The sequence below is a fragment of the Eubalaena glacialis genome, chromosome 5 (genome assembly GCF_028564815.1).
Source record: "Eubalaena glacialis isolate mEubGla1 chromosome 5, mEubGla1.1.hap2.+ XY, whole genome shotgun sequence".
Taxonomy (NCBI): Eukaryota; Metazoa; Chordata; class Mammalia; order Artiodactyla; family Balaenidae; genus Eubalaena; species Eubalaena glacialis.
In genome coordinates, this window is record NC_083720.1 from 26,328,245 (window position 1) to 26,355,696 (window position 27,452).

Below are 27,452 nucleotides of genomic sequence, written 5' to 3' on the forward strand. Positions count from 1 at the left end.
GAATTTTTCTACATTCAATTGAAAATAAGTTGTACATAATAAATTAGTAGATAAATAACTCCACTTTTTATCTTTACCTAACTTTAGTCCTTATAACATCTACCACTTCTAAATAGTTTAAAACAATGGAGGCTTTTCTATCTTCATAATAGAAAAGTGATCCAAATTACACGTCAGCATAAATTTCTACCCTTTAAATCTGTAAAGATCCAGTAAATAAACCTCGTTTGAAGTTTTATTTATGAAGCAAGTTACTTAAAACTCAATTGAAATAAGTTGTAAAGAGAAAAAAAATACCTTATTTGGTAAGGCATTGTTAACAGAAAACAGGTTTCTGTTTCGTGCCTCAGATGACTGACAGTTCTCAATCTTACACGTATTTCTATTTATTAGTTTTATTAGTTTTCATGCATCTAAGCTTTGGCAACATAGTGGGCAAATTCCTTCCTTTTTTTACGACTCTACATGATATTCAACTAAGTATGAACTTTACCAAAATGAAATCAAATTTGCAAAGGCTTTAAGCATTTTCCTATCATTTCAATTTTTGCCTTTGAGAAGAATATTTTACAAAATCCATTCACAAATTTTCATAAAAAACTAAAAGATATAATCTTTAAGGTGAGAAGAAACCACATTATGTGTATGACTTGATGTGTTTTAAAATTCTCTTTAAGATTACACTTCAGGAAAATATCCTTCAATAAAAGTGGTAATTCAATTATATTCCCTGAAAAAAATGCATTTTGTGTATTGTGCAAAATAAAACCAAACGATTTGAATTTTAATCAGCTTTTTAAAAAGCAAAAATTATTTCTCTTAATACTATTTCTAATTATTCTTTATGATTTACCAGACAATCAAAGCTTCACCATATGTGAATTGCAAAATCAATCCTCTTTCATACCTATCCCTTGTCCACTCTCTGCAAGCCTCCACTTCCATGAACTAGGACTTAAAACACACCTACAGAGAGGTCTGCTTGACTTTGATTCTGTCAACATTAATTGCACCAAAAGTAAAAATGTTTTAATTTAAGAATGTAAGTCTGGATTTTAATGTATGTATGGTGCTCAAAATGTTCGATTTCACACCATCACTGAAGTGGAAAAACCTTTAAAAACCAGTTCAATCCCCATCCACTCACCCACCCACGGCTTAGTGATAAAGAAACAGGAGCCCACAAAGAGAAATCAATCTCTCCAGGACCTAGCCAGAGACTTTGAATACGCAGCTGACCCCTGAACAACTTGGGGGATGGGGGTGCCAACCTTCCCCGCAGTCAATAAGCCCAGTATAATTTACAGTCGGCCCCCTGTATCTATGGTTCCTCCATATCGGCACATAAGTGGACCCACGCAGTTCAAACCCCTGTTGTTCAAGGGTCAACTGTATATATTCGTCCGGTTCCCAGTGGGTGCTCTTTCAACTTTACCAATGGACTGATGCAGCAGATGCAAGGCTGATTATTAAAGGTGAGCATGAATTTAAAGTCTTTTGTTGCTATTATCTACTTAGCAACAATTGAAGTTGTCCGGTGACATACGACCACATGTAAATGTCCCCAACTAACACATGGAAACATCTGATTTGGTGGCAATGATAACTGATGGACCTTCCCTTCCTGAAACACCCACTCCTTGGATTCTAAAACACCACTTGACTTCTCAGAGTTCTTGGAGGCTCCTCTGAGTTTACCCAGCTGCTACATGATAGAGTGTCAGGGGCTCAAACCTAAGTCCTCCTCTTTCTCTACACTTCTCTGTAAGTAATTTCATTTATTCCCACCACTTTAGTACTGTCTTCTGGAAGATCACCCCCACCTTTGAATACCCAGCCCTGGCCTTTCCTATCAACTACATGCTCACATGTTCAAAGGTCAGCTGAACATCTGCACTCAGACATCCACAGGTTTCTCAAATGCAGTATGTCCTGACCTGAACAATGCATTTTCCCTCAAAAATCTGTTCATCCCCCACTCTTTCCCATCCAGGAAATGACACCTACTGGTTATTTAAGCAGGAAACCTGCCTGTTTTCGAAGTATCCCCACTCCCCAAATTCGACCCCGGTTAATTCTACCTCCCAGTATACGTGGAATCATCCCTCCGCTCACCACCTCCGCATCCATCAACCCACCTCCTTCCTGAGCTACAGCAACATGCACTCATTCGGTCCTCCTGTCTTCTCTCTTCCTCTCCTGTAATACTTTCTCCACAAAGCAACCAGAGGGAGTCTTTCTAAACACAAATCCAATCACATTTAAACTCATTTAGTGAAATCCAAGCCCCTTTTAGTGGCAGGATCTTTGCTCACCTCTCCAAACCCAGCTGAGCCACCTGCCCTAGCCTCACGCCTTCAGCTCTTCAGCCTCACTGATTTTTCTGGGGTCTTCAAAGTGCAAGTGCCTTCCACCCTGAGGATGGGTGTGTCCTTTGCCTGGAAAGCTTCCCTCCCCTTGGCTCCACCTTCTCCTAAGGCCCTACCCCATCTCCTTGTTCTCTATCATTGCACCCTGTTGGTTTCCTTCCCAGCACTTCAGCATCGAAATTATACGTTTTATTAATCTGTCTACATCTTTACTAGTCATTTCTCCCATTAGACTATACGCAGCACAAAGAAACTAACTTGCACTTAACATTACTAGCCCGGTGCCAGGCACATACTAGGAACTCAATAAACATGCACTGAATATATAACTAAATAGCTATCTATCCTTTTTATGAGTGGCCACCCCTTTGTGTTTTGCAAAACCTTTTCCCTGCCACACACAGGGAAAAGTTCTCAAAGGACTTTGCAGTGAAAAAGAAAACATCAAGCTGGTTTAGCTGTTCCTCACACTGGGCTGACAATGGTAGGCAGGGAATTTAGTTATTAGCCTCAAGGTTTTAATAATATTTATCAAGCCATTTGAGCTGCTTTTCACTGATAAAAACTCTGGCAATTTACAATGTAAAAACAATTTTATCCCACTTTTGCAAAATAAATTGGGCAAATGCATCAGCTTTCACAATTTGAAATTATATTAATTCAAAATGTATGTATGAGGGCCTATAATTCGCAAAGTGCTGCAATACTAGGTATGAAAGTGGGTGGGATATAAAAGATGACTGAGCCGAGAGCACTGCTGTCAAAGAGTTTCTTCCATTACTCTTTCTGAAAGGTCTTCAGTTTTTCAGAGCCTAGTGACTTTCTTAAAGATCTACGCAGATGAAATCTTTTCAGTTACTATCAAAAGGACTTTTCTCTAGATCTAATTGAGCCTAAAACAATTCAATGCAACAGACAATTATTAAGTAGTTGCTATATTCAAAAATGTATAAAATGAGGTCAGCTTACTTTGACAGGTTTATTTTTACTATATCATATATCTAGGGGAAAAGAAGAGAAGCAAATCGAAGGGAAATAAATAATATCCTGAACATGGCATAAAGTTTTCCCTTCTTGCATTTGAACACCAATTTTCCCAAAGGCCACCCTCCCTGACAAAAAGCCACCCATGTGAAATAATCTAAGTATTAACTTTAACAGGCACTCTTCTCAGAAGCAGACAAACTTTTTTAGGAAAAAAGAAGACATGCCTCTCTCTCACAGCACTTTCTAGAATGAATGCTCTGTTAAGAGACTAATTAACTGACTACATTTATACTGATAGAATCAGAATTCTTAAATCTCCTACTAAAAGTGATTCCTACAACAGCAATAAATATTGCTTTACAAAAATATATCTTGATAGAAAGCCAAAAGAAAATGGTGGAGGTATGTATAACCCACTCTGGTCCATTCAGTGCCCATCTAGCAGCACAACTGTTTTTAATTGTACAGAAGGTCTCTGGGGCTGCAATTGCTTCGTGATCAGGGTTTAAGGAACAGGCCTTCCACCACAAATACTCAGGGTTCTGGTCTGCATACTTTCATCATTTTTATTTTGGTGCCAATTTCTATTACTGAGTACAGGCATTGTGAGTGTCCTGCCACCCTCTACACTGTGTGAGAAGGAATTTTCTATACTCCATGATTTCAGATGGAATTAGAATACATTCTGGATTAAGAAGTACCTGAGGGCTTCCCTGGTGGCGCAGTGGTTGAGAATCTGCCTGCCAATGCAGGGGACACGGGTTCGAGCCCTGGTCTGGGAGGATCCCACGTGCCGCGGAACGGCTGGGCCCGTGAGCCACAATTGCTGAGCCTGCGCGTCTGGAGCCTGTGCTCCGCAACAAGGGGGGCCGCGATAGTGAGAGGCCCGCGCACCGCGAAGAAGAGTGGCCCCCGCTTGCCACAGCTAGAGAGGGCCCTCGTACAGAGGCGAAGACCCAACACAGTCATAAATAAATAAATAAATAAATACTTAAAAAAAAAAAAAAAGAAGTACCTGAAAAATTCCATCCCACTACTTCAATGCCTATTTCTCTCTGGCTATCTGTCCTGTTTTCTTCCTACAAAAATACCCCTTACAAAGCAACTCTCAGCTCCAGGACAATACTGGGTTTATCAGGCAGGGGCCAGTGTTTGCCTTACGTGCATGCTCAGGGTTTGTTAACTTGCAAGAGAGATGCCTTCAAAGTAAAAACAAAAAAGTGGTTGTCGCAGCGTAAAAATACACTTGACCCTTGAACAACATGGGTCTGAACTACATGGATCCACTTACACATGGATTTTTTTCAATAGTAAATACTACAGTACTACACGATCCGTGGTTGCTTGAATCCACGAATGAGGAACTGCAAATAAAGAGAAACTGTGTATACAGAGTCAACTGTAAATTACACGGGGATTTTTGAGAGGAAGGAGGGTCAACGTCCCTAACCCCTGTGTTGTTCAAGGGTCAACTGTATTTTCTGAGTAATGTAAAGACTGGACACTAAAAAACAAACCCTTTCTCATTTTGTTATATTTATAATATTGATATGTTATAAATACAAAGAAATGTTAATGGGTAGTGAGCATTTACAAAATGCTACATAAAGTAAATGACATTCTGCTTGCTACTAGATTTCGGATATAAGATTGTACATAAGAACAAAAACAATTTCAGCATATAACTTCTTAGGATTTTAGAAATAGGCATTTCTGTAATATGACTTTAAAACCATAGCCTGTTTTGATCCAGTGCTGTATATTAACCTGAGATAAAATATTTTTAGAATGTTGTAAAAAAAAAAAAAACAGTGATAGTTTCATCTTCTCCAGAAGGATAGTCCCTCAAATTTGGCAATACCTAAATCTTGCCACTTCTTCCGCATACTTAAGGTCCTGTGTGGGTCTTCCCTTCATGAGCAAAAAGATTGGAAGATTAAAAAAATAAAAACCATAATAACAAATGTTAAAGTCCCTAGAGGATCGACCTTCAAGATGGTGGAAGAGTAAGATGTGGCGATCACCTTCCTCTCCACAAATACATCAAAAATACATCTACATGTGGAACAACTCCTACAGAACACCTACTGAATGCTGGCAGAGGACCTCAGACTTCCCAAAAGGCAAGAAACTCACCACGTACCTGGTCATGTGGCTGACAGGGTCTTGGTGCTCCAGCCGGGTGTCAGGCCTGAGCCTCTGAGGTGGGAGAGCCAAGTTGAGGACACTGGTCCACCAGAGACCTCCCCGCTCCACGTATTATCAATCGGCGAGAGCTCTCCCAGAGATCTCCATCTCAACGCTAAGATCCAGCTCCACTCAATGACCAGCAAGCTCCAGTGCTGGACAACCTATGCCAAACAACTGGGAAGTTAGGAACACAACCCCACCCATTAGCAGAGAGGCTGCCTAATAAGTTCACAGACACCCCGAAACACACCACCGGACACAGTCCTGCCCACCAGAAAGACAAGATCCAGCCTCATCCACCAGAACACAGGCACCCTCCACAAGAAAGCCTACACAACCTACTGAACCAACCTTACCCACTGGGGGCAGACACCAAAAACAACGAGAACTACGAACCTGCAGCTTGCGAAAAGGAGACACCAAACACAGTCAGTTAAGCAAAATGAGAAGACAGCGATACACAGCAGATGAAGGAGCAAAGTAAAAACCCACCAGACCAAACAAATGAAGAGGTAATAGGCAGTCTACCTGAAAAAGAATTCAGAATAATGACAGTAAAGATAATCCAAAATCTTGGACATAGAATGAAGAAAATACAAGAAATGTTTAACAAGGCCCTAGAAGAACTAAAGAACAAACAAACAATGATGAACAACACAATAAATGAAATTAAAAATTCTATAGAAGGAATCAATAGCAGAATAACTGAGGCAAAAGAACAGATAAGTGACCTGGAAGATAAAATAGTGGAAATAATTACCGCAGAGCAAAATAAAGAAAAAAGAATGAAAAGCATTGAGGACAGTCTCAGAGACCTCTGGGACAACATTAAATGCACCAACATTCGAATTATAGGGGTCCCAGAAGAAGAAGAGAAAAAGAAATGGACTGAGAAAATATTTGAAGAGATTATAGTTGAAAAATTCCCTAACATGGGAAAGGAAATAGTCAATCAAGTCCAGGAACCGCAGAGAGGCCCATATAAGATAAATCCAAGGAGAAACACGCCAAGACACATATTAATCAAACTATCAAAAATTAAATACAAAGAAACAAATATTAAAAGCAGCAAGGGGAAAGCAACAAATAACATACAAGGGAATCCCCATAAGGTTAACAGCTGATTTTTCAGCAGAAACTGCAAGCTAGAAGGGAGTGGCAGGACATATTTTAAGTGATGAAAGGGAAAAACCTACAACCAAGGTTACTCTACCCAGCAATGATCTCATTCAGATTCAACAGAGAAATTAAAACCTTTACAGACAAGCAAAAGTTAAGAAAATTCAGCACCACCAAACCAGCTTCACAACAAATGCTAAAGGAACTTCTCTAGCTAGGAAACACAAGAGAAGGAAAAGACCTGCAATAACAAACCCAAAACAATTAAGAAAATGGTAATGGGAACATACATATTGATAATTACCTTAAATGTAAATGGATTAAATGCTCCAACCAAAAGACATAGACTGACTGAATGGATACAAAAATAAGACCTGTGTATATGCTGTCTACAAGAGACCCACTTCAGACCTAGGGACACATACAGACTGAAAGTGAGGGGATGGAAAAAGACAGTCCATGCAATGGAAATCAAGAGAAAGCTGGAGTAGCAATTCTCATACCAGACAAAATAGACTTTAAAATACAGACTGTTACAAGACACAAAGAAGGACACTACGTAATGATCAAGGGATCAATCCAAGAAGAAGATATAACAATTGTAAATATTTATGCACCCACATTGGAGCACCTCAATACATAAGGCAAATGCTAACAGCCATAAAAGAGGAAATCGACAGTAACACAGTCATAGTAGGGGACTTTAACACCCCACTTTCACCAATGGACAGATCATCCAAAATGAAAATAAATAAGGAAACACAAGCTTTAAATGATACATTAAATAAGATGGACTTAATTGATATTTATAGGACATGCCATCCAAAAACTACAGAATACACTTTCTTTTCAAGTGCTCATGGAACACTGTCCAGGATAGATCATATTTTGGGTCACGAATCAAGCCTTGTTAAATTTAATAAAATTGAAATTGCATCAAGCATCTTTTGCAACCACAACGCTATGAGATTAGAAATAAACTACAGGGGAAAAAACGTAAAAAACACAAACACATGGAGGCTAAACAATACACTACTAAATAACCAAGAGATCACTGAAGAAATCAAAGAGGAAATAAAAAATACCCAGAAACATATGACAATGAAAACACGATGATCCAAAACCTATGGGATGCAGCAAAAGCAGTTCTAAGAGGGAAGTTTATAGCAATACAATCCTATCTCAAGAAACAAGAAACATCTCAAATAAACAACCTAACCTCACACCTAAAGCAATTAGAGAAAGAAGAACCAAAAAAACCCAAAGTCAGCAGAAGGACAAGAAATCATAAAGATCAGATCAGAAATAAATGAAAAAGAAATGAAGGAAATGATAGCAAAGATCAATAAAATTAAAAGCTGGTTCTTTGAGAAGATAAACAAAATTGATAAACCATTAGCCAGACTCATCACGAAAAAAAGGGAGAAGACTCAAATCAATAGAATTAGAAATGAAAAAGAAGTAACAACTGACACTGCAATAATACAAAGGATCATGAGAGATTACTACAAGCAACTATATGCCAATAAAATGGACAACCACGAAGAAATGGACAAATTCTTAGAAAAGCACAACCTTCCAAGACTGAACCAGGAAGAAACAGAAAGTATAAACAGACGAATCACAAGCACTGAAATTGAAACTGTGATTAAAAATCTGCCAACAAACAAAAGCCCAGGACCAGATGGCTTCACAGACGAATTCTATCAAACATTTAGAGAAGAGCTAACACCTATCCTTCTCAAACTCTTCCAAAATATAGTAGAGGGAGGAACACTCCCAAACTCATTCTACTAGGTCACCACCATCCTGATTCCAAAATCAGACAAAGATGCCACAAAGAAAGAAAACTACAGGCCATTATCACTGATAAAAATACATGCAAATATCCTCAACAAAATACTAGCAAACAGAATCCAACAGCACATTAAAAGGATCATACACCATGACCAAGTGGGGTTTATCCCAGGAATGCAAGGATTCTTCAATATACGCAAATCAATCAATGTGATAAACCATATTAACAAATTGAGGAGAAAAACCATACGATCATCTCAATACATGCAGAAAAAGCTTTTGACAAAATTCAACACCCATTTACACTAAAAACCCTCCAGAAAGTAGGCATAGAGGGAACTTACCTCAACATAATAAAGGCCATATATGACAAACCCACAGCCAACATTGTTCTCAATGGTGAAAAACTAAAACCATTTCCTCTAAGATCAGGAACAAGACAAGGTTATCCACTCTCACCAGTATTATTCAACATAGTTTTGGAAGTTTTAGCCACATCAGAGAAGAAAAAGAAATAAAAGTAATCCAAATCAGAAAAGAAGAAGTAAAGCTGTCACTGTTTGCAGATGACACGATACTATACATAGAGAATCCTGAAGATGCTACCAGAAAACTACTAGAGCTAATCAATGAATTTGGTAAAGTAGTAGGATACAAAATTAATGCTCAGAAATCTCTTGCATTCCTATACACTAATGATGAAAAATCTGAAAGAGAAATTAAGGAAACACTCCCATTTACCACTGCAACAAAAAGAATAAAATACGTAGGAATAAACCTACCTAAGGAGGCAAAAGACCTGTATGCAGAAAAGTATAAGACACTGATGAAAGAAATTAAAGATGATACAAACAGATGGAGAGATATACCATGTCCTTGGAATGGAAGAATCAATATTGTGAAAATGACTGTACTACCCAAAGCAATCTACAGATTCAATGCAATCCCTATCAAACTACCACTGGCATTTTTCACAGAACTAGAACAAAATATTTCACAATTTGTATGGAAACACAAAAGACCCCAAATAGCCAAAGCAACCTTGAGAAAGAAAAACAGAGTTGCAGGAATCAGGCTCCCTGACTTCAGACTATACTACAAAGCTACAGTAATGAAGACAGTATGGTACTGGCACAAAATCAGAAATATAGATCAATGGAACAGGATAGAAAGCCCAGAGATAAACCCACACACATATGGTCACCTTATCTTTTATAAAGGAGGCAAGAATATACAATGGAGAAAAGACAGCCTCTTCAATAAGCGGTGCTGGGAAAACTGGACAGCTACATGTAAAAGAATGAAATTAGAACACTCCCTAACACCATACACAAAAATAAACTCAAAATGGATTAAAGACCTAAATGTAAGGCCAGACACTATCAAACTCTTAGAGGAAAACATAGGCAGAACACTCTATGACATAAATCACAGCAAGATCCTTTTTGACCCACCTCCTAGAGAAATGGAAATAAAAACAAAAATAAACAAATGCGACCTAATGAAACTTAAAAGCTTTTGCACAGCAAAGGAAACCATAAACAAGACGAAAAGACAACCCTCAGAATGGGAGAACATATTTGCAAACAAAGCAACTGACAAAGGATTAATCCCCAAAATTTACAAGCAGCTCATGCAGATCAATATCAAGAAAACAAACAACCCAATCCAAAAATGGGCGGAAGACCTAAACAGACATTTCTCCAAAGAAGAAATACGGATTGCCAACAAACACATGAAAGGATGCTCAACATCACTAATCATTAGAGAAATGCAAATCAAAACTACAATGAGGTATCACCTCACACCGGTCAGAATGCCATCATCAAAAAATCTACGAACAATAAATGCTGGAGAGGGTGTGGAGAAAAGGGAACCCTCTTGCACTGCTGGTGGGAATGTAAATTGATACAGCCACTATGGAGAATAGTATGGAGGTTCCTTAAAAAACTACAAATAGAACTACCATACGACCCAGCAATCCCACTACTGGGCATATACCCTGAGAAAACCATAATTCAAAAAGAGTCATGTACCACAATGTTCATTGCAGCACTATTTACAATAGCCAGGACATGGAAGCAACCTAAGTGTCCATCAACAGATGAATGGATAAAGAAGATGTGGCACATACATACAATGGAATATTACTCAGCCATAAAAAGGAACGAAATTGAGTTATTTGTAGGGAGGTGGATGGACCTAGAGTCTGTCATACAGAATGAAGTAAGTCAGAAAGAGGAAAACAAATACCGTATGCTAACACATATATATGGAATCTAAAAAAAAAATTAAAAAATGGTTCTGAAGAACCTAGGGGCAGGACAGGAATAAAGATTCAGATATAGAGAATGGACTTGAGGACACAGGGAGGGGGAAGGGAAAACTGGGACGAAGTGAGAGAGTGCCATGGAAATATATACACTACCAAATGTAAAATAGATAGCTAGTGGGAAGCAGCCGCATAGCACAGGGAGATCAACTCAGTGCTCTGTGACCACCTAGAGGGGTGGGATAGGGAGGGTGGGAGGGAGACGTAAGAGGGAGGGGATATGGGGATATATGTATATGTATATGTATAGCTGATTCACTTTGTTATACAGCAGCAACTAACACAACAGTGTAAAGCAATTATACTCCAATAAAGATGTTAAAAAAAAAAAACAAAAAACAGTGACAGAGATAAAGGAAAATAGGGAGAAAAGTTAAAGGACTTTAGTACTGAAGACCTTACCTATTATTAACATGGTTGCACACGGATATTCTATGTAGATATGCTTCCTAAAGCAAGGGAAATCTTGATGTGTACATACATTTATGGTGGTACAATTTATACTGAAAATAATTTTCTAGAAGGAAAAAAGCTATAACGATCAGGAAGAAAATGATTCTCATACAAAATATATTACATAATGCAATTAAAATGTACAGTTCAGGGCTTCCCTGGTGGCGCAGTGGTTGAGAATCTGCCTGCCAATGCAGGGGACACGGGTTCGAGCCCTGGTCTGGGAAGATCCCACATGCCGCGGAGCGACTAGGCCCGTGAGCCACAATTGCTGAGCCTGCGCCTCTGGAGCCTGTGCTCCGCAGCAAGAGAGGCCGCGATAGTGAGAGGCCCGCGCACCGCGGTGAAGAGTGGCCCCCACTCGCCGCAGCTAGAGAAAGCCCTCACACAGAAACGAAGACCCAACACAGCCATAAATAAAATAAATAAATAAATAAATAAATAAATAAAATTAAAAAAAAAAAATGTACAGTTCACACTTATTGTCTGAATCTATATGAGTGGTTCCCAAAGTGTGGTTAGTCCTTAAACCAGCAGCATCAACATCACCTAGGAACTTGTTACAGATTAGTAGGCCCATCCCAGATCTCCTAACTGGCCCTACAATCCATGTTTTAACAAGAATGTGATGAGATTCTGATCTAAACAATACTGTGGAGAGTGAAGGAGTTACAGTATACAAAAGCTACAACTTGGGCAGGCTATAGAGATATAGGAAGAAGTAAGGATAAACACTGAGGTTGATTGCAGTCTGCACTCTAGGTCTTAGAAGAAAATCTCAAACTTTTTTTTTTGAGGGTTATGGGTTATCTAATCTAATAATCTAATTCAGCAGGGCCTGAGTGTGGAGGAGAATCTGGGTAGAATCTCTGTCTAGAAGGCAGGTATTTATTTGTCTGGAGCTTCCCCAAAGGTCCCTCAGGAATGAGAAGCCCAGAAGGAGAAGGAACAAGCCTGGAGGCAGCAGAACAGGGGCTGGAATCCCTGCTCCTCCATTTAAAGGACTGAAAAACCACAGATAGGATCACTGAACCTGAAGAAGCCAGCATTCGGAAGTACCAGAGGGCTACTTCCTTAATTCTCCTGCCCTTACAACACATACCTGTCAGCTTCTGCTCATTTCTTAAGACACTCAGGTGGTCTAAGGGGCACCTATCTCACTTGTCATTTTCATTCTACTTCAGTGAGAAAGACAATGAAAGAAAGGGAAATAAACATCCCCAAGATGGACGTAGAAGTACCAAGTGCCAACCCCTAAAATGAGTAGAGGTGATGCCACGGACACTTCCTCCTCGTACTCCCTACGCCTCTGAAACCATTCTTCTATCTGCCAGGTGGACGACAGCAAGTGATAGTGATTCAGTAACTATAGCGTATCTTAAATAACGAGTTATCACAACAATAATAAGAGCAACAACTACCACCACTGGTTATTGCCATTGCGCTCATTTATGGAAACCCTCCGAGGTAAGCACTGCTGTCCTCGTTTTAATGAGGCTGGCTCCCTCCCTTGTCCGAAAGAGTCTTATGAAGGCCAGGACTAAAAGCCAGGACCATTTGGCTGAAAAGGCCCATGTTTTTCCACTTTGCTACTTTGCCGCAGCCCCTGGAAAGTTGGTATAAAAAATTCCGTAAACAAACTATGAAATAGGTAGCTTGTCTCCAGTGCCACTGCTTCTTCAGAAGGTCACGCTCACTCCATCCTCTCTGTCAAAATCTGCACTCAGGAATAGATCTGACAAACTCATTGACAGTAGCAATTTTAATTTCAAAACTAGAACTGTTTGGCTTGGAATGAGACTATTTGTGAAGAATATCATTCTAAAAACTGGTGCCAACAGCAATTTAATTATGAGAACTATCATTTGTAAAAAATGACCAGTTAAAAAATATTTCCCTTGACATCGCCAGCATTTGAATTAATATCTAAATGAACAATTCTGCAGGGCATCTTAAAGCTTAAATACTTAACAGCAGAGGGAGGAAGGTGTTTAAAAGTCATGTCAGACTCTGCAATTTCAATTATATTCGGGTCTCCTAATGTATCAGGAAACCCTTGTAAGCCTATGATGCTTACAGAAGCAACTGATAAGCTATTTAAAACTACAGTGCTTCTTAGAAAATTACCACATCAGTGAACTAAACAGTAACTTACTGATGTTTGCAACAGTGCCTGATTTACTTCTTGGATAGATTCACTTAGCCAGGTAATCTGGTTTCTTACTACAAAATAAAGACAAAAATATATGATCAACCTATAAAACCTTTGCAAGAAATATCTGCAACAACATTTTACATTACTGAGTTCCCATAGGGAATCTATTATTTGTGCCCAACTATCATGTTGTGGTGAATATTTAAGCTAAGAATCAGTAATTGGAATTAAATCATTCATCTCTTCCAAATATTAGAGTTCTCAATTTTCTGATCCCTGAACAGCTACCAATATAGCACAGTGGTACTGCATGGATGAAGACATCCTAAAAAATTATTTGTGAGTGATGGTATCCAAAATAAGGAACTTACTATAAAAGATATATATTTTGATTAAATGATACTTATTTAAAAGGGGACATTTTAATCAATATGATACAATGGTTATAATTTTATCTCTAGCTTTATATTTCAAGCGATAACTTATATGCAACATACTATTAAAATGGCCTTAATTTTCCACATCTGCTGTGCAACCCTGGATCAGTCTGTTAGCCCCAAGGACTCTGGTCCCATAACTCAGCTTAGACATCCATTCACTCTTGGGCAGGTCAGCTTTCCATTTCCATATGGAATAATAAGTAATGGCTTCTAAGTGACTCAATGAAAACTAAATAAAAAAGCCACTGTCTTGCTTCTTGGTTTTATTCTTCTTCTCATAACCTGATGAATCCATTGCACAATGTCTCTTTTTTCCCCCCAAACCTTTCTCTGTGAGGGAGTTCAGGCAAACTACAAAATGACAGAACAGTGAGTATCTCATGACACTGTCCTTGGTCTCTTGCTCTTTCTTATCTGTTTATCTCTTATCTGTATCTTTCCCCAGGACTGTGTTTCCCTAAATTAAGAATGTCTCTACAAATGGTGAAATGAAAATGCCTTTCATACTCCTAGCCTGGCCCTAAAGCACCTCTGAGGTCCACCAAATGAGTGCCATACCACCCCAAATCATCTTTAACACAGCAACAGCTGGCCTGACCTGCACTGCTAGCCCTGTTCACATGTATATTTGGAACATAGTAGAGACCATTTAGCTCACCAGTTGGGTAATGTATGATGATCTCCTTTTCTCAATATCAGTATCATTAAGTGGCTATTCTAATTCATTAAAATAACTTAACCTGGAATGTTTGGTTACTTAATGGCTGCAATGGCATCTGGACATAATTTGGAATAAACAAATAATGGTTATAATATTAACAACACTGTTGTACTAGTTCAATAACATATTTTTGGCAGCTATTTCTCTTTGATGCAATTCATTTAATTTTAAACATTCACTGAGTGGCTACCATTTTCCAGGCACTCAGGGTACAGAGGTTACCCACCTTGTTGTCCACCCTTTATGGCATCCACACCCTAGTTAGGGAGAAAGCCGTGTGAAAAACCAATAATTAAGGTACAATCCATTAGGTGCAATTACGGTTCAGGGCTATAGAAGCTGAAAAGTGGCTGAGGTCAACTGCTTGGCAGGGCTAGACCACTTCCCACCAATGGGAAATCATCTAAAAATTATCACCTGAAACATGTGAATTTTAATTATCAAAAGACTCCCTAAGTAAATGTACTATTCTTTGGTAGTATTATTGTTATTACCCCCTAATCAAACCACTAAAAGCTACAGTCACCCCCTATAAGATGTTATTATTTCATTCACATTTAATACTTGAAGGACCTAATCAAATAGGGATCTATTTACAGACCTCCTTCCTGACCTAAGTAAAGCTTTTTATTTTTTTAATTTGTTTCCATATTCTCTACCACCCTGTAAAGACAGAGATAAGCCACTATATGGATATAATCCAAACTAAACCTCTTCCCCTTAAGGACATTTTAAGGCCTCCTACTGTAGGCAGCCCGGTAGTAAATAGTATGATAAGTTAGGTGCATGCATTTAGAAATGATTCTATTATCAAGGCAGACAATTTCTTCACTCTACACCAATGCAACATTTTGTAATCAAAAGCATTTGGATTCTGCCTGATTTCTATCATTAAATCTCTAAAGCACAAGGAAGAGTCCAAATGGTGTAATGTGACTCTCATATTAAGTCCTCACAATCTTTGAGATAGCAAATAAAGATTAGCAAAATTGTCTCTGCATAGTTTTGTATACACTATAAATGTGTAAATGAGTAAAATGAGTGACAAGAGATGCAGGCATCTTGACACAATATCTAACTAATAGCAAAACGATACACTTGGCTTTGTTTAATAGCAAAACAATTCACTTGGCTGTGCCACAAACTCTGGCCTGGACGAGACACTCAAATTCTTTTAATCTCCTATGTGACAAACGAATTTTTGTATTTTGAGGAGGAAAAATAGAGCTGAACTAGATGCTCTCTAGAGTTTCTTTGGGCTCAAACATTATGAAAGCTCCTGGAAAATGTCTTTTAGACATTTTCTCTATCTTTTCATCCCAGGTTGTGAAATGAAATCCCACTGTCAAATCATTTCCAGACATCTGGAAAATTTAATCCATTGCCAATGTAAGATACCAAGGCAGTTAACAATTAAGCTGTTATTAGTGAATCATGTGTTCTAGGAGGCCACTTGCTGGGCTCTATTATTTTAGGGTCACAACCATGACCTGTAAGTAATACAGGCATTTGAGAAACTCATTAACTTTTAGAAACCTGAGGTACAGTTTACTGTATCAGACAAATCTACTAGAGAAATCACAATAGGGACACACGTGTTCCTACGCATATAAAGCCTCATTAGTGTGAGGAATATATGAAAGGATAAGACACATCATTCTTCAAAATACTTCCTATTGAGGAACTTTGTAAATGGCACACTGAAGTGAAAAAGGCCCTTCACACTTATAACCTAACAGATTTTCCATGATAATAATATACTTATCTGGTCCACATACATAACACACGCACATGCCAGATGTGTATGTATCTGAGTGTGACACCTAACTAACTGTCACAGCTAAAGCAATAATTGTAAATAAAGAGCACATTTTCAAAAGAATCATTACAAAAAGCCCAAAGAGGAAAAAAGAACAGGAAAGCCCACAAAGTAGGTCAAGCCAGTGTCAAACTAGAAATCATGGCAAATCAGAAAACATTTTGGGTAATAACCTTATATGAGGCTCCAAAAACCACACAAAAGATGCTTTTAAAGTAAAACAAGGTACAGTAGCCCCCCCTTTATCCACAGAGTATGCGTTCCAAGACCTCCAGTGAGTGCTTGAAATCTTGAATAGTACTGAACCCTATACATACCATGTTCTTTCCTATACATCCATACCTATGATGAAGTTTAACTTATAAATTAGGCACAGTAGGAGATTAACAACAATAACTAATATAAAATAGATCAGAATATACTGTAATAGAAATTATATGAATGTGGTTTCTCTCTCTCTCAATATCTTATTGTGCTCTTCTACTCACCCTTCTTGTGGTGACACGAGATGATAAAATGCCTGCGTGATCAGGTGAAGTGAGGTGAATGACGTAGGCACTGTGACATAGAGTTAGGCTACTGTTGGCCTTCTGATGATACATCAGAAGGAGGATCATCTGCTCCACGCGATGCTGGATCATGGAGCCATTACGACGGCAATGGCTGGATGTCAGGAGCAGACCATGTGGATGGCTGGGGATTCTGGGCAGGACAGAGCTAGACTACGTGAGATTTCATCAAGCTTCGCTACTCAAAATGATGTGCAATTTAAAACTTATGAATTGCTTATTTATGGAATTTTAATATTTTCAGACCGTGGGTGACCGAGGATGACTGAAGCTGCAGATAAGGGGGGACTACCATAGTGAAACTAACAGGCATAAGGACCCATGCTATTTGACTAAGCGTACAATAGTATTCTGTACTTATATAGTTCAAGCTGCTGCAACTCAAGAAAAATGTACAGGGATGGAAGAAAAAAAAAAGGCAATCAGAAGATTCCTTATCATTGGTTCCTTCTTCAACCTGAAGAAGGGAGATAGCATTCGAACAAAAACCCAAAGGAGCAAGCAGAAGGGCAGTACCCTGGTTGGGAAAAGATGAAGATTTCAGGGAGTACGGTTGATCTGCCTGACATTACGAATGACTCAGTTAAAGTAGAGACAGACTTGCTTCCAGGTCTCTTGGAAGCTGCTTCTGAAGTTTGATTTTAGTTACCTTTAGGAAAGGGATAATACATCACACAGTGACTCTGGCAGAGACTATCTGGGATTCAAAGTGGGCTTAAGTAAATTCACAAATGGCTGAGACATGCTGAGACTAACCCCTATCCTTCACAGCTGGCGTCAGAGAGAAGGCCTGAGCTCACTCTCACAGCCTCTACCAGCGGCATCTAGGGTTTATGGGCCAAAGATCTGGCAAGTTCTATTTCTTCATGTCCAATCACCTTATTTCCCCATGAGAAAATTCTGCCTAGTGATTGTGCTTACCTGATACCTATAGGAGAAAAACTAGATTTACTCTTCATCAAGGCCCTGGCAGATTTTTTCTTAAATGTAGTGACCAGAGTTAGGGATGAACAATTAACAGTTGTTGTGAGTGGCTACTTTAAGAATTTTAAGAGTAGAAAGGGTTGCAATGGCAAAAATCAAAGAACAGGCCCTACACTTCTGGTAAATGCCATTAGATGTTGAGATTAAATCCAGAGTCAACCTGAGGTTAGAAAATCCCCTACAACAACCGATACGCAATATGGCTTCTGCCAGTTTGAGATACCTAATAAAAAATAAACTAGGATGGAGAACAGAACACAAGGGTATGTGTTGACAGCTCAGCCAGCAAAAAGAATTCAGGTTTGACTCAGAGTAGAAGGGTTTTGTTAAAACATAATTAATTCCATCTTTGAAATGAAATCACAATGGGGCATGATTTCTTTAAACAGTTACATTTGCTTACTAACTTAAAATTAGTTAGCTTCCTAGGCTAATGGAAGTTACTACCTCATTTTCAATGTTGGACATAAACTTTCTAGTGGCCAGGACGGCTGAAAGAAGAACCACTATTCATGTCATCCTACTTATTTGAGTTCACGGGACCTAACCGAGATGCAGACAACTGTGTTTGTGCTTCGGGGGGAGATGAGAAGGATCTCTGTGTTTAATTAAAAGCAAAATCACTTACACTCATTAAAACGAACTATCTAACTACATTCTCTGTTATACTACAGTTATAACTTAATCAAAACTCTACTTTCCAGTCTACTGACCATATGGCAGAGTGGCCTCTCGGGATTACCGAAATGCTCCTCCGACGTAGGAATGCGTTCCAGGGGAGTGAGGCACCCACAGATAAAGGGACCTTGGTAGGCTCTGTGTCTTAACCACTTTTTAGAATAGCATTTGTTACCCGACAATGCCCAACTCTTATCTCTTCTAAAACTCAAAGCTGACAAATTGACATTTATATTTAGAAAAGATTCCCAAGGAGCTCAGCAAACCTTACTTCTGGTAGTGGGCTGGCCGGTTTGGTGAGGATCCCTCCTACATAAACAACATTAGGCAGAGTGGGTCTCGGAAACTCCAGTGCTACATCTGTACACAGCATCCACAGGCTGGACCCATGGACCAAGTCATACATGGACTTCTCCGGCAGCAGGTTGTACTTCTGCATTATCCTTTCATATTTGGGAAGAACCAGAAAGCTGACCCCTAATCTGGAAATGAGGTAAACGCCGGTGTTTTTCATCTTTTGCAGCAGGTTCATGTGGTCTGTGAGGAGTGAGTTAAACTCCGGGACGTAAGCTAATGGGGCAGGAGCACCCACTTCAGCAGGATACCAAAGGCCAGTTGAAAATACAGCATATTTAACCCCTAAAAGATGAGCTATCAGAAATCCACACATGTCATTAGGGTCCACCAGCAGCAGGTCAAACTTTTCCTTTTTTAGACCCTGAATCAGGGCACGGTTGCCAACCATCATATCACAGTTCTTGGTATAGTGATCCAGTATGTCAAACAGTTCGATTGCTGTCAATCTCCCAGAGAAAATATTCCGCATTTTGGACTGCAGGAAAGCATCCGAGGTGGTACTGTTAAAGATCCCTGGGTAGCGCTGGAGGCTGTAATGATTAGATGGCGTGATGTCTCTGCCTTCAGAGAGGAGGAACACTGTGTGGTGCCCACTCTCGTGCAAGGCAGAGGCTAGTGTCTTGAAAATGTACATATGGCTTTCGAACATAATTGGCGGCACGATGATGATTTTGGCGGCCTTCGCTATCCCAACAGCACTCCACAGGAGCATGAGATACAGAGTGTAAGACTTCATAGCTGAAATGACAACCAGAAAACTACTGAAAATAGAATGCAACCCTTACCATTCAAAACAACCACAAAGACACTTTTTCAAAGTATCTGATGATCCAGTACTTTGCCTAAGGATCACGTCTAAAAATTATCCCAATGTTTGTTCTAGTTGCCTCTTTATTTTTGAAAGGTATTTTTTAAAGTATAGAATTGACAGCAAAACTGGCATAAACTGAAATATATTTAAAATGTATCAGTTTTGGAACACACAATTGCATCAATAATGGAGAAATAATTTTTTTTTAATTTGAAATGAAACCTATAAGATTGAATGACAGAAGATCTCTCTTCTTTGAATAATAGCTATGAGGTATCTATGAAACATTTTATCTTTTAATTGAACATCAATGTTAATCCCAGGAAGAAGAGCCAAGACTTTTTATTTCCAGGTATATCAGCATGTATGTCTCTTTTTAAATCATTTTATCACAGCAGTAACATTCCCAGTTATGACTAAAGCACACCAGAGAAAGATTATGTTTTAGAAAATAACTATTTTAAGTAGTAATTCTATAGAAAATACATTTTTCCACAGGAAAAAATAACCTTGAATGTGACTTTCTCCTTTATCTAAATACCCTTAAGTATCCTGGCAGACTGTGTTTATGTAATTTATATCAATTTGCTGATTCATTTCAGGGCATTATCTAGAAGAGAAACTTTTAATAGAAAAGTTCAAGAAAGTTAACTGGATCTCAGTAAATGTTTGTGAAAGAAGTGACTGATGAGTGACTATGTCCTTGACTACACTTCCTGTGTTGTACCTGTAACTCAGGTGCAAAGGGCAAGTCAGATGATGGCTGTATCCTTGATGGCTAATGCTTCTTCTATTCTTTTGTGTTAACAGAGTATATACAATAGTTAGATTCATCCTCTATCATTTTTTAGAAATAATACCTATGGGGGCCACAGAGTGTGCAAACTCCCCCTACCTATCCAAAATAAGTTTTACTTAGACTCTAAATTAGCCTCCAAATAGGGAAAGATCTGAACAATAGTTACCCATGAGAATTGGACACTTTTACTTCAAGGAACAACTCAAAATAGATTTATATGCAATCACCAAATCAATATCTATTTTTACTCATTATCATATATTAATCATCCTGCTTGTGCAAATTCCCACCACGTAAATGCAGTTTAAACAACTATACCTTCTCAACATTCAAACACTGCAAGCAACCTAAAAAAAAAAAAAAAAAAAGAAGAAATCAATAGCAGGCAATGATAGATTCTTCCAATACCAAGATTAAACTATAAATATTTCCAGGTGCTTTTTCCCTCTCTCATTACAAGGAAATTTTGAAACCATTTCTAAATGATACTACATCATTAAGAGTAAACAGAAGTAATATGCTTTATAAACATATAAACGTCTATGCTAAATGTTGCTTGAATTAACGTGAGGGCTTTAAAAAAATAAACTTGGAGAAAACACTGTTTACGTAGCAATAAAGTAAGTTTATTCTATAATTACAAGGTCACTGAAGGAAGAAAATTAAGTAGCCAATCTTGGAGAAAACTTTCCAGGTCTTTATTCTCCTGTGTTGTCTCTCCAATGTGTCTCCCTAGTGTAGCCTCCTTCCCATGCCAAGGAGGAAAAATTAGGAATTTTAAGTAGACATGTTATTAATTTTAGGAGTGAGATTTATGTAGAAACAGCTATTACAGCAGAACTGTCCACTGCTGTGATTAATAGTGCCTGTTACTACATGCATGTCCAAGAAGACATGCAGGATGATGGACCAATGGTAGGCAACTGCTCTGCTGACTGTGTTTTGCATTTAGCTGAGCAGACTCAGTTCCTTCAGCTGCAGTTAAAACTATTACTTTATCATAAATCACTAAGAAAGAAAACAAAAAATAATAGTAGGGAAACAAATCCTTTTACCATGTTTCTTATTTTTTTCCTTTTATTTTATTTTAGTAACTACTGCAAAGTAAAAAGAAATCGCACAAAATGACGATTTAATGCACAATTGCTTACATTCTAGAACAGCACTATCTAATAGAACGATCTGTGATGATGAAAATATTCTATCTCCTTACTGTCCAATATGGTAGCCTCTAGGGAGCAGCTAAAATGTGATTAGTGTGACTGAGGAACTGATTTTAAATTACTACTAGTGGCTACTGTACCAAAATAAGGTTAGAAAAAGTACATAGATTCTGTACATAAAAATTCTAAAAGTAACTATTCAGAAATACCAATATTCATGCGATAAAATCTTCTAAAAATAATGTCTACTAGGCCTCCATATGTCTTCATGAAAAAAGACTGATCACCAACAAAGAAGCATCATTTGCACAAGCGTGTTATTCGCTGTTCAAATACAAAGTCCATTATGAAGGATTACAACAGCACTTTAATCTCAGAACTATCACTTTCATGGATAACAGAATGACTAACGCAAGTACCAACAAACGGTGAGATTCTTGCTAGTCCGGAAGTATCAGAATGTGTCTACTGATAAGCTGGACTTCATTAATATTAAAATTTCTCCTCTGAGAAAGATAAGGTCAAGAGAATGAGAAGATAAGCAATAGACTGGGAGAAATATTTACAAAAGACATATTTGAAAAAAGGACTGTTATCCAACATACGTAAGGAAGGAACTCTTAAAACTCAACAATAAGAAAACAAGCAACCTGATTTAAAAAGGGGCCAAAGACCTTAGTAGACACCTCACCAAAGAAAATACAGATGGCAAATAAACATAAGAGAAGATGTTCCATACCATATGTCATTAGGAAAATGCAAATTAAAACAATAATGAGAAACCACTACACATCTATTAAAACGGCCAAAATCCACTGACAACACCAAATACTGGAGAGGATGTGGAGCAACAGGAACTTTCATACATTGCTGGTGGGGATGCAAAACAGTCTTTGGAAGACAAATTGGCCGTTTCTTACAAAACTAAACATACTCTTACCATATGATCCAGCAATTGTGCTCCTTGGTATTTACACAAAGGAGATGAAAACAGATGTCTGCACAAAAACCTACACAGGAATGTTTATAACAGCTTTACTTACAATTGCCAAAACTTGGGAGTAACCAAGTACACCACCTTAGGTGAAGTGAATAAATAAACTGTGGTTCCCCTATATAATGGAATATTACTCAGCACTAAAAAAGAAATAAGCTATGAAGCCATGAAAAGGCAGGGAGGAAATTAAAATGTATATTTATTAAATGAAAGAAGCCAATCTGAAAATGCTACATACTGTATGATTCCAATTACATAACCTTCTGGCAAAGGCAAATCTCTATGGAGATTTAGGCAATCTCTAAAGAGATTGGTGGTTGCCAAGGGTTGCAAGGGAGGGAGGGATGAATATGTGAAGCACAGAGGATTTTTAGGGCAGTGAAACCGTTCTGTAAGATGTTACAATGGTGGATACATGTCATTATACATTTACCCAAACCCACAGACTATACAACACCAAGAATGAACCCTGTAAAGTATGGGCTTTGGGAGATAACGATGTGCCAACATTCATTGATCAAAACAAATGTACCTGTGGTGCAAGATGTTGATAGCGGAGGGAGGTGTGCATGTGCAGGGGGAGGGAGGATATGGAAACTCTATGCATTTTCTGCTCAATTTTGCTGTGAACTTAGAACTGCTCTAAAAAGTAAAGTTTACTAGTTTAAGAAAAAATTTTAAAGCAACCTAAAAAAAAATAATGAAAAGAAAATAAACTAGATGATAAAAAAAAGGATGTGGATGTATTAAACGCACTATAAACAAAAGTAAATGAAAAATGATATCCTAGAAAAACAGCCTGCAAGATACATAATAGACATTTAACTTCTATAAGCATTTTCATGAAGCCATTATTTAGGGCAGGAGAAGACTGTTACTAATTGCAAACATTTAGAGATATGTTAGATTCCCAACAATTGGAGACTGGTTAAATAAATTGTTCATGCATACAATGCAGCCCCGAAACAACCCTGTAAAAGAACATTTAATGGCACGGAAAGATGTTCAAGATTAGGTTACTAAACATGCTTATAGCATGTAGCACTCTGTAAAAGATATATATGTATATATACATAGGAATGCTAAACACCAAAGGGCAGTGGTTTTTTCTGGATAGTATGAATTATAAGGGATTTTAATTTAACTTTTTCTACATTGGACACATGTTACTCTTCTCTTAATAAAAATAATGATAAGTATTTTTTAAAAATAATATGTGATGAAAAAAGATCTCATTCACAGTGACAATAAAGTACATAAAATACCTTTAAAATTAATTTAAAAGGATATATATATTTTAGCTATACTAAGTATGGCAAGCCTTTCCCTGAAGATATACATGCAAATAATACTAAGTGTATAGAAATACTATATTATTTTAATGGAATACGATATTCTAAAAAAGCCAATCCTTCCCATATTATAAATAGACTGAATAAATTCCTCTCAAAATTCCACTGGATGGCTTTGTTTTGTTTGGAATTTGACCAAACTATAGCCATGTTTCTTGGTTAGAACAGGCAAGAAGAGAGAATACACTTTTGAAAAAGAAACAGTAATGACTTGGGACAGAAAGGTAAATATTAAAATACATTTTGTAATTAAAACACTCTATGTATATGTGTGGTGCATATATACAATGGAATACTAGTCAGCCATAAAAAAGAATGAAATAATGCCATTTGCAGAAACACGGATGCAACTAGAGATCATCACACTAAGTGAAGTAAATCAAAAAGAGAAAGACAAATACCATATGATATCACTTATATGTGGAATCTAAAATATGACACAAATGAACCTATTTACAAAACAGAAACAAATTCACAGACACAGAGAACAGACTTGGAGTTGCCAAGGAGGAGGGGGAGTGGGAGAGGGATGGAGTGGGAAGTTGGAGTTAGCAGATGTAAGCTATTGTATATGGAATGGATAAACAACAAGGTCCTACTGTATAGCACAGAGAACTATATTCAATATTCTGAGATAAACCATAATGGAAAAGAATATGAAAAAGGATGTGCATATATATATATAGAAAGAGAGAGAGAGAGAACTAAATCACTTTGCTGTATAGCAGAAATTAACACATTGTAAATCAACTATACTTCAATAAAAAAATAAAATAAAATAAAAACACTACGGAACTAGCCCAAGAATCCTAATTCAAATCAATGGATCAGAGTAGGTAGCCTGTAAGAATTTCTTGAATATGAACATAATATGAGATGAAGGAAGTACCACAAGTAAACGAAGAAAGAACAACTCACTCAATATGAAGTGTTAAAAACTGGCTTTATATTTGCAAAACAAAATCACTACATTTTTTTACCTTAGAGTTTCCCCAAAGTAAATCAGACAGAATAATGTCAAAAATTTTTTTTCTAATAAAGCTGTTAAGAGTGTTGAGCTTTAAATGATCTCTGGAAAGAGAAAGATAATTCTGAGCATAAAGCAAAGGAAAAAAATCACTATTATTCGATTCTATTACATAATTATTAAATATTTTTAGAATGTTTAAAACATCTGGTGCAGAGGTTTCCAGTCTGAGAGGGCTGACTGAACCCAAGTGTTTCTACTCCTTTCCTCCCAAAGCTCCTTTGGAATTATAGTAAAGAATATAAAAGGGAATAAATACCTAATATCTCTGAGAATTGACATGAGGAGGTGAGGTATGGGCAAAACTACAGTCATCAGTGGAATGGAGCTGTGACACTGTTTGTGTCAAAAATTTGACAAATAGCTTATTGAGAGAAAAGAATGCAGGAAGTCATGGCCCAGGCACACAGAGGGAAAGCCTGCAGCAGGGATGAAAACTGCTTCCAGAATGGCTGAGAGCTTGAGAGGACACTGGAAGAGCAAGAAATGAAGGGGAGGCGCTCTCTAAAGAGGAACTGAACCAGTTCCCCACCCATCACATCTCCCCTTCACTCCCGCAGAGGCAAAGCAGGGGCTGCTGCATTTACCCCCAAAAGTAAAAATGAAGACTAGTTCTCTAGAAAAAGTGGATAACCTGCCTAAAGAGCAGTGAGAACTGATAACTCGGGCTAAAACCCTCCTAATGTTGGCGTATGGGAGGTGGCAGATGGCTCCTCGCCCGTGCGCCCTACAGGTGGCACTGGGCATGCCACCCCTCCACACGCAGTCTGAACTCAACCTCCCAGTTAGTCCAAGGAGCTTAAAACTTGCTGAATGATTGAACAAATGAACAAACGAGATTTTTTCTTTCATGAAATCAGCAAGGATGTCATTTTTAATGATAAGGCTCAGTCCTTGCAAAGGCATAGCACAGTCTTACGCAGTTGGTGGAAATGTAAATCGGCACGAGTGTTCTGAAAAACAACTGGCACATTATTTTACATTTATGAAACTATCCCGAATCAGAATTACCAACAAGTATGTACGAAGACATTCCCTGCATTTACTTCCGACAGCAAACAGGCAGAAACTACTAAGAATCCAGCAGTAAAGGATTGATCAAAGTATGGTATATCTTACAATGGAAAACCACAGAACCATCAAAAACCATGATTTGCAAAACAGTTCTGAGAAAATGCCTATAACATAACAAGAAAGCAAGAAAACAAAATTTTACATGCATATACTCGATATATGCATACATAAAATGATTATAATGACAACAAAGTAAATATCAAACTGTTATCAAGAGTAAATTTGGATTGTCAGATTGAGTGATATTGTTTTATTTTCCTATTTATATATTTCCAGATTTCTGAAGTTTTCTACCAAAAATATATAATATTTATGACACATTCCTTCAACTTACATGCCCCTTGATCATGCCTTACACTCATTCTCCCTTTGGAGTCGAGTGTCGTAAAACATCAGTCTCTGTTTGCTGGGCCCTACTTACTCTCCAAATGATTACAGCCTGCCATTGGCTGCCCCACAACTCTGCCTGCACACTCATTGCCAAGGGCACTAAATATCTCCTAACTTTCACACAAATGCCCTTTTTTTCCCGGCACTTATCTGATTGGACTTCTCTCCCATCCTAAATACTACTGATCCCCTACCTGCTCCAAATTCTCTCTTGGCTTCTGAGATGCTACTGCTACTTGACGGTACCTCACTGCCAGAATACTGAAGAAAATCCACAATGCAAAGACTCTAAACAAATTTCATTTTGCACATCGGTCTGCCCTTTCTTCTTTACATAAAAATTATTCCTAGGCCTGCATTCAAGACAAGAAACAATGCCAAGTTTAATAAGTGTGCCCACCCCTCACTATATGGAAGCCATTCAACATTTAAGAGTGAATTAACTGGGGCAAAACAACACGGATATCGGGGTGTACCTAAATGTTGCATGTGCAAAACACTCACTTCCAAAGTGATCCCTCCAAGGCCCCCCAAAATGGTTGTAAACCCTTAAGAGCACCAGAAAAAAATCAGATTAGCTATATATTGTTCCTGCTCCTAAGCAACAATGGTTCACATACGCTAACATTTAACACAGGAACACCGCAGCACACCACTGAGATTTTTAAAGATGACAAATAGACTTCATGAATCCATATTGCTCCCATTTTCGCAAACACCAGAGCCTAACACCATACTAGACCTCTGGCAACCTTACTATTTCCATCTCCTTATTTTTTTTAAAAAAGTGGGGGCATCACCTTTGGCCACCATTTGAAAGAATCATTTCTCTGGTTTTCTCTATTTGAAGTTGGATCGTTAATAACTCT

At 38.0% G+C, this 27,452-nt stretch overlaps 1 protein-coding gene across 3 annotated transcripts in view; it reads right to left on the reverse strand.

Annotated features, from left to right (window-relative positions):
* UGT8 (UDP glycosyltransferase 8) overlaps positions 1-27,452 on the reverse strand; it is an 83,473-nt gene that overhangs the window by 38,243 nt on the left and 17,778 nt on the right. For 2 of the 3 annotated variants that reach the window (XM_061191135.1, XM_061191136.1), the window contains exons 2-3: positions 20,899-20,927; positions 18,885-19,708 (exon numbers count right to left, since the gene is read on the reverse strand). In XM_061191135.1, coding sequence (XP_061047118.1) covers positions 18,885-19,706 — 822 coding nt within the window. In that variant the 5' untranslated portion in view covers positions 19,707-19,708; positions 20,899-20,927. The remainder of the gene's footprint in view (positions 1-18,884; positions 19,709-20,898; positions 20,928-27,452) is intronic. The other variant, XM_061191137.1, reaches the window with a different exon arrangement.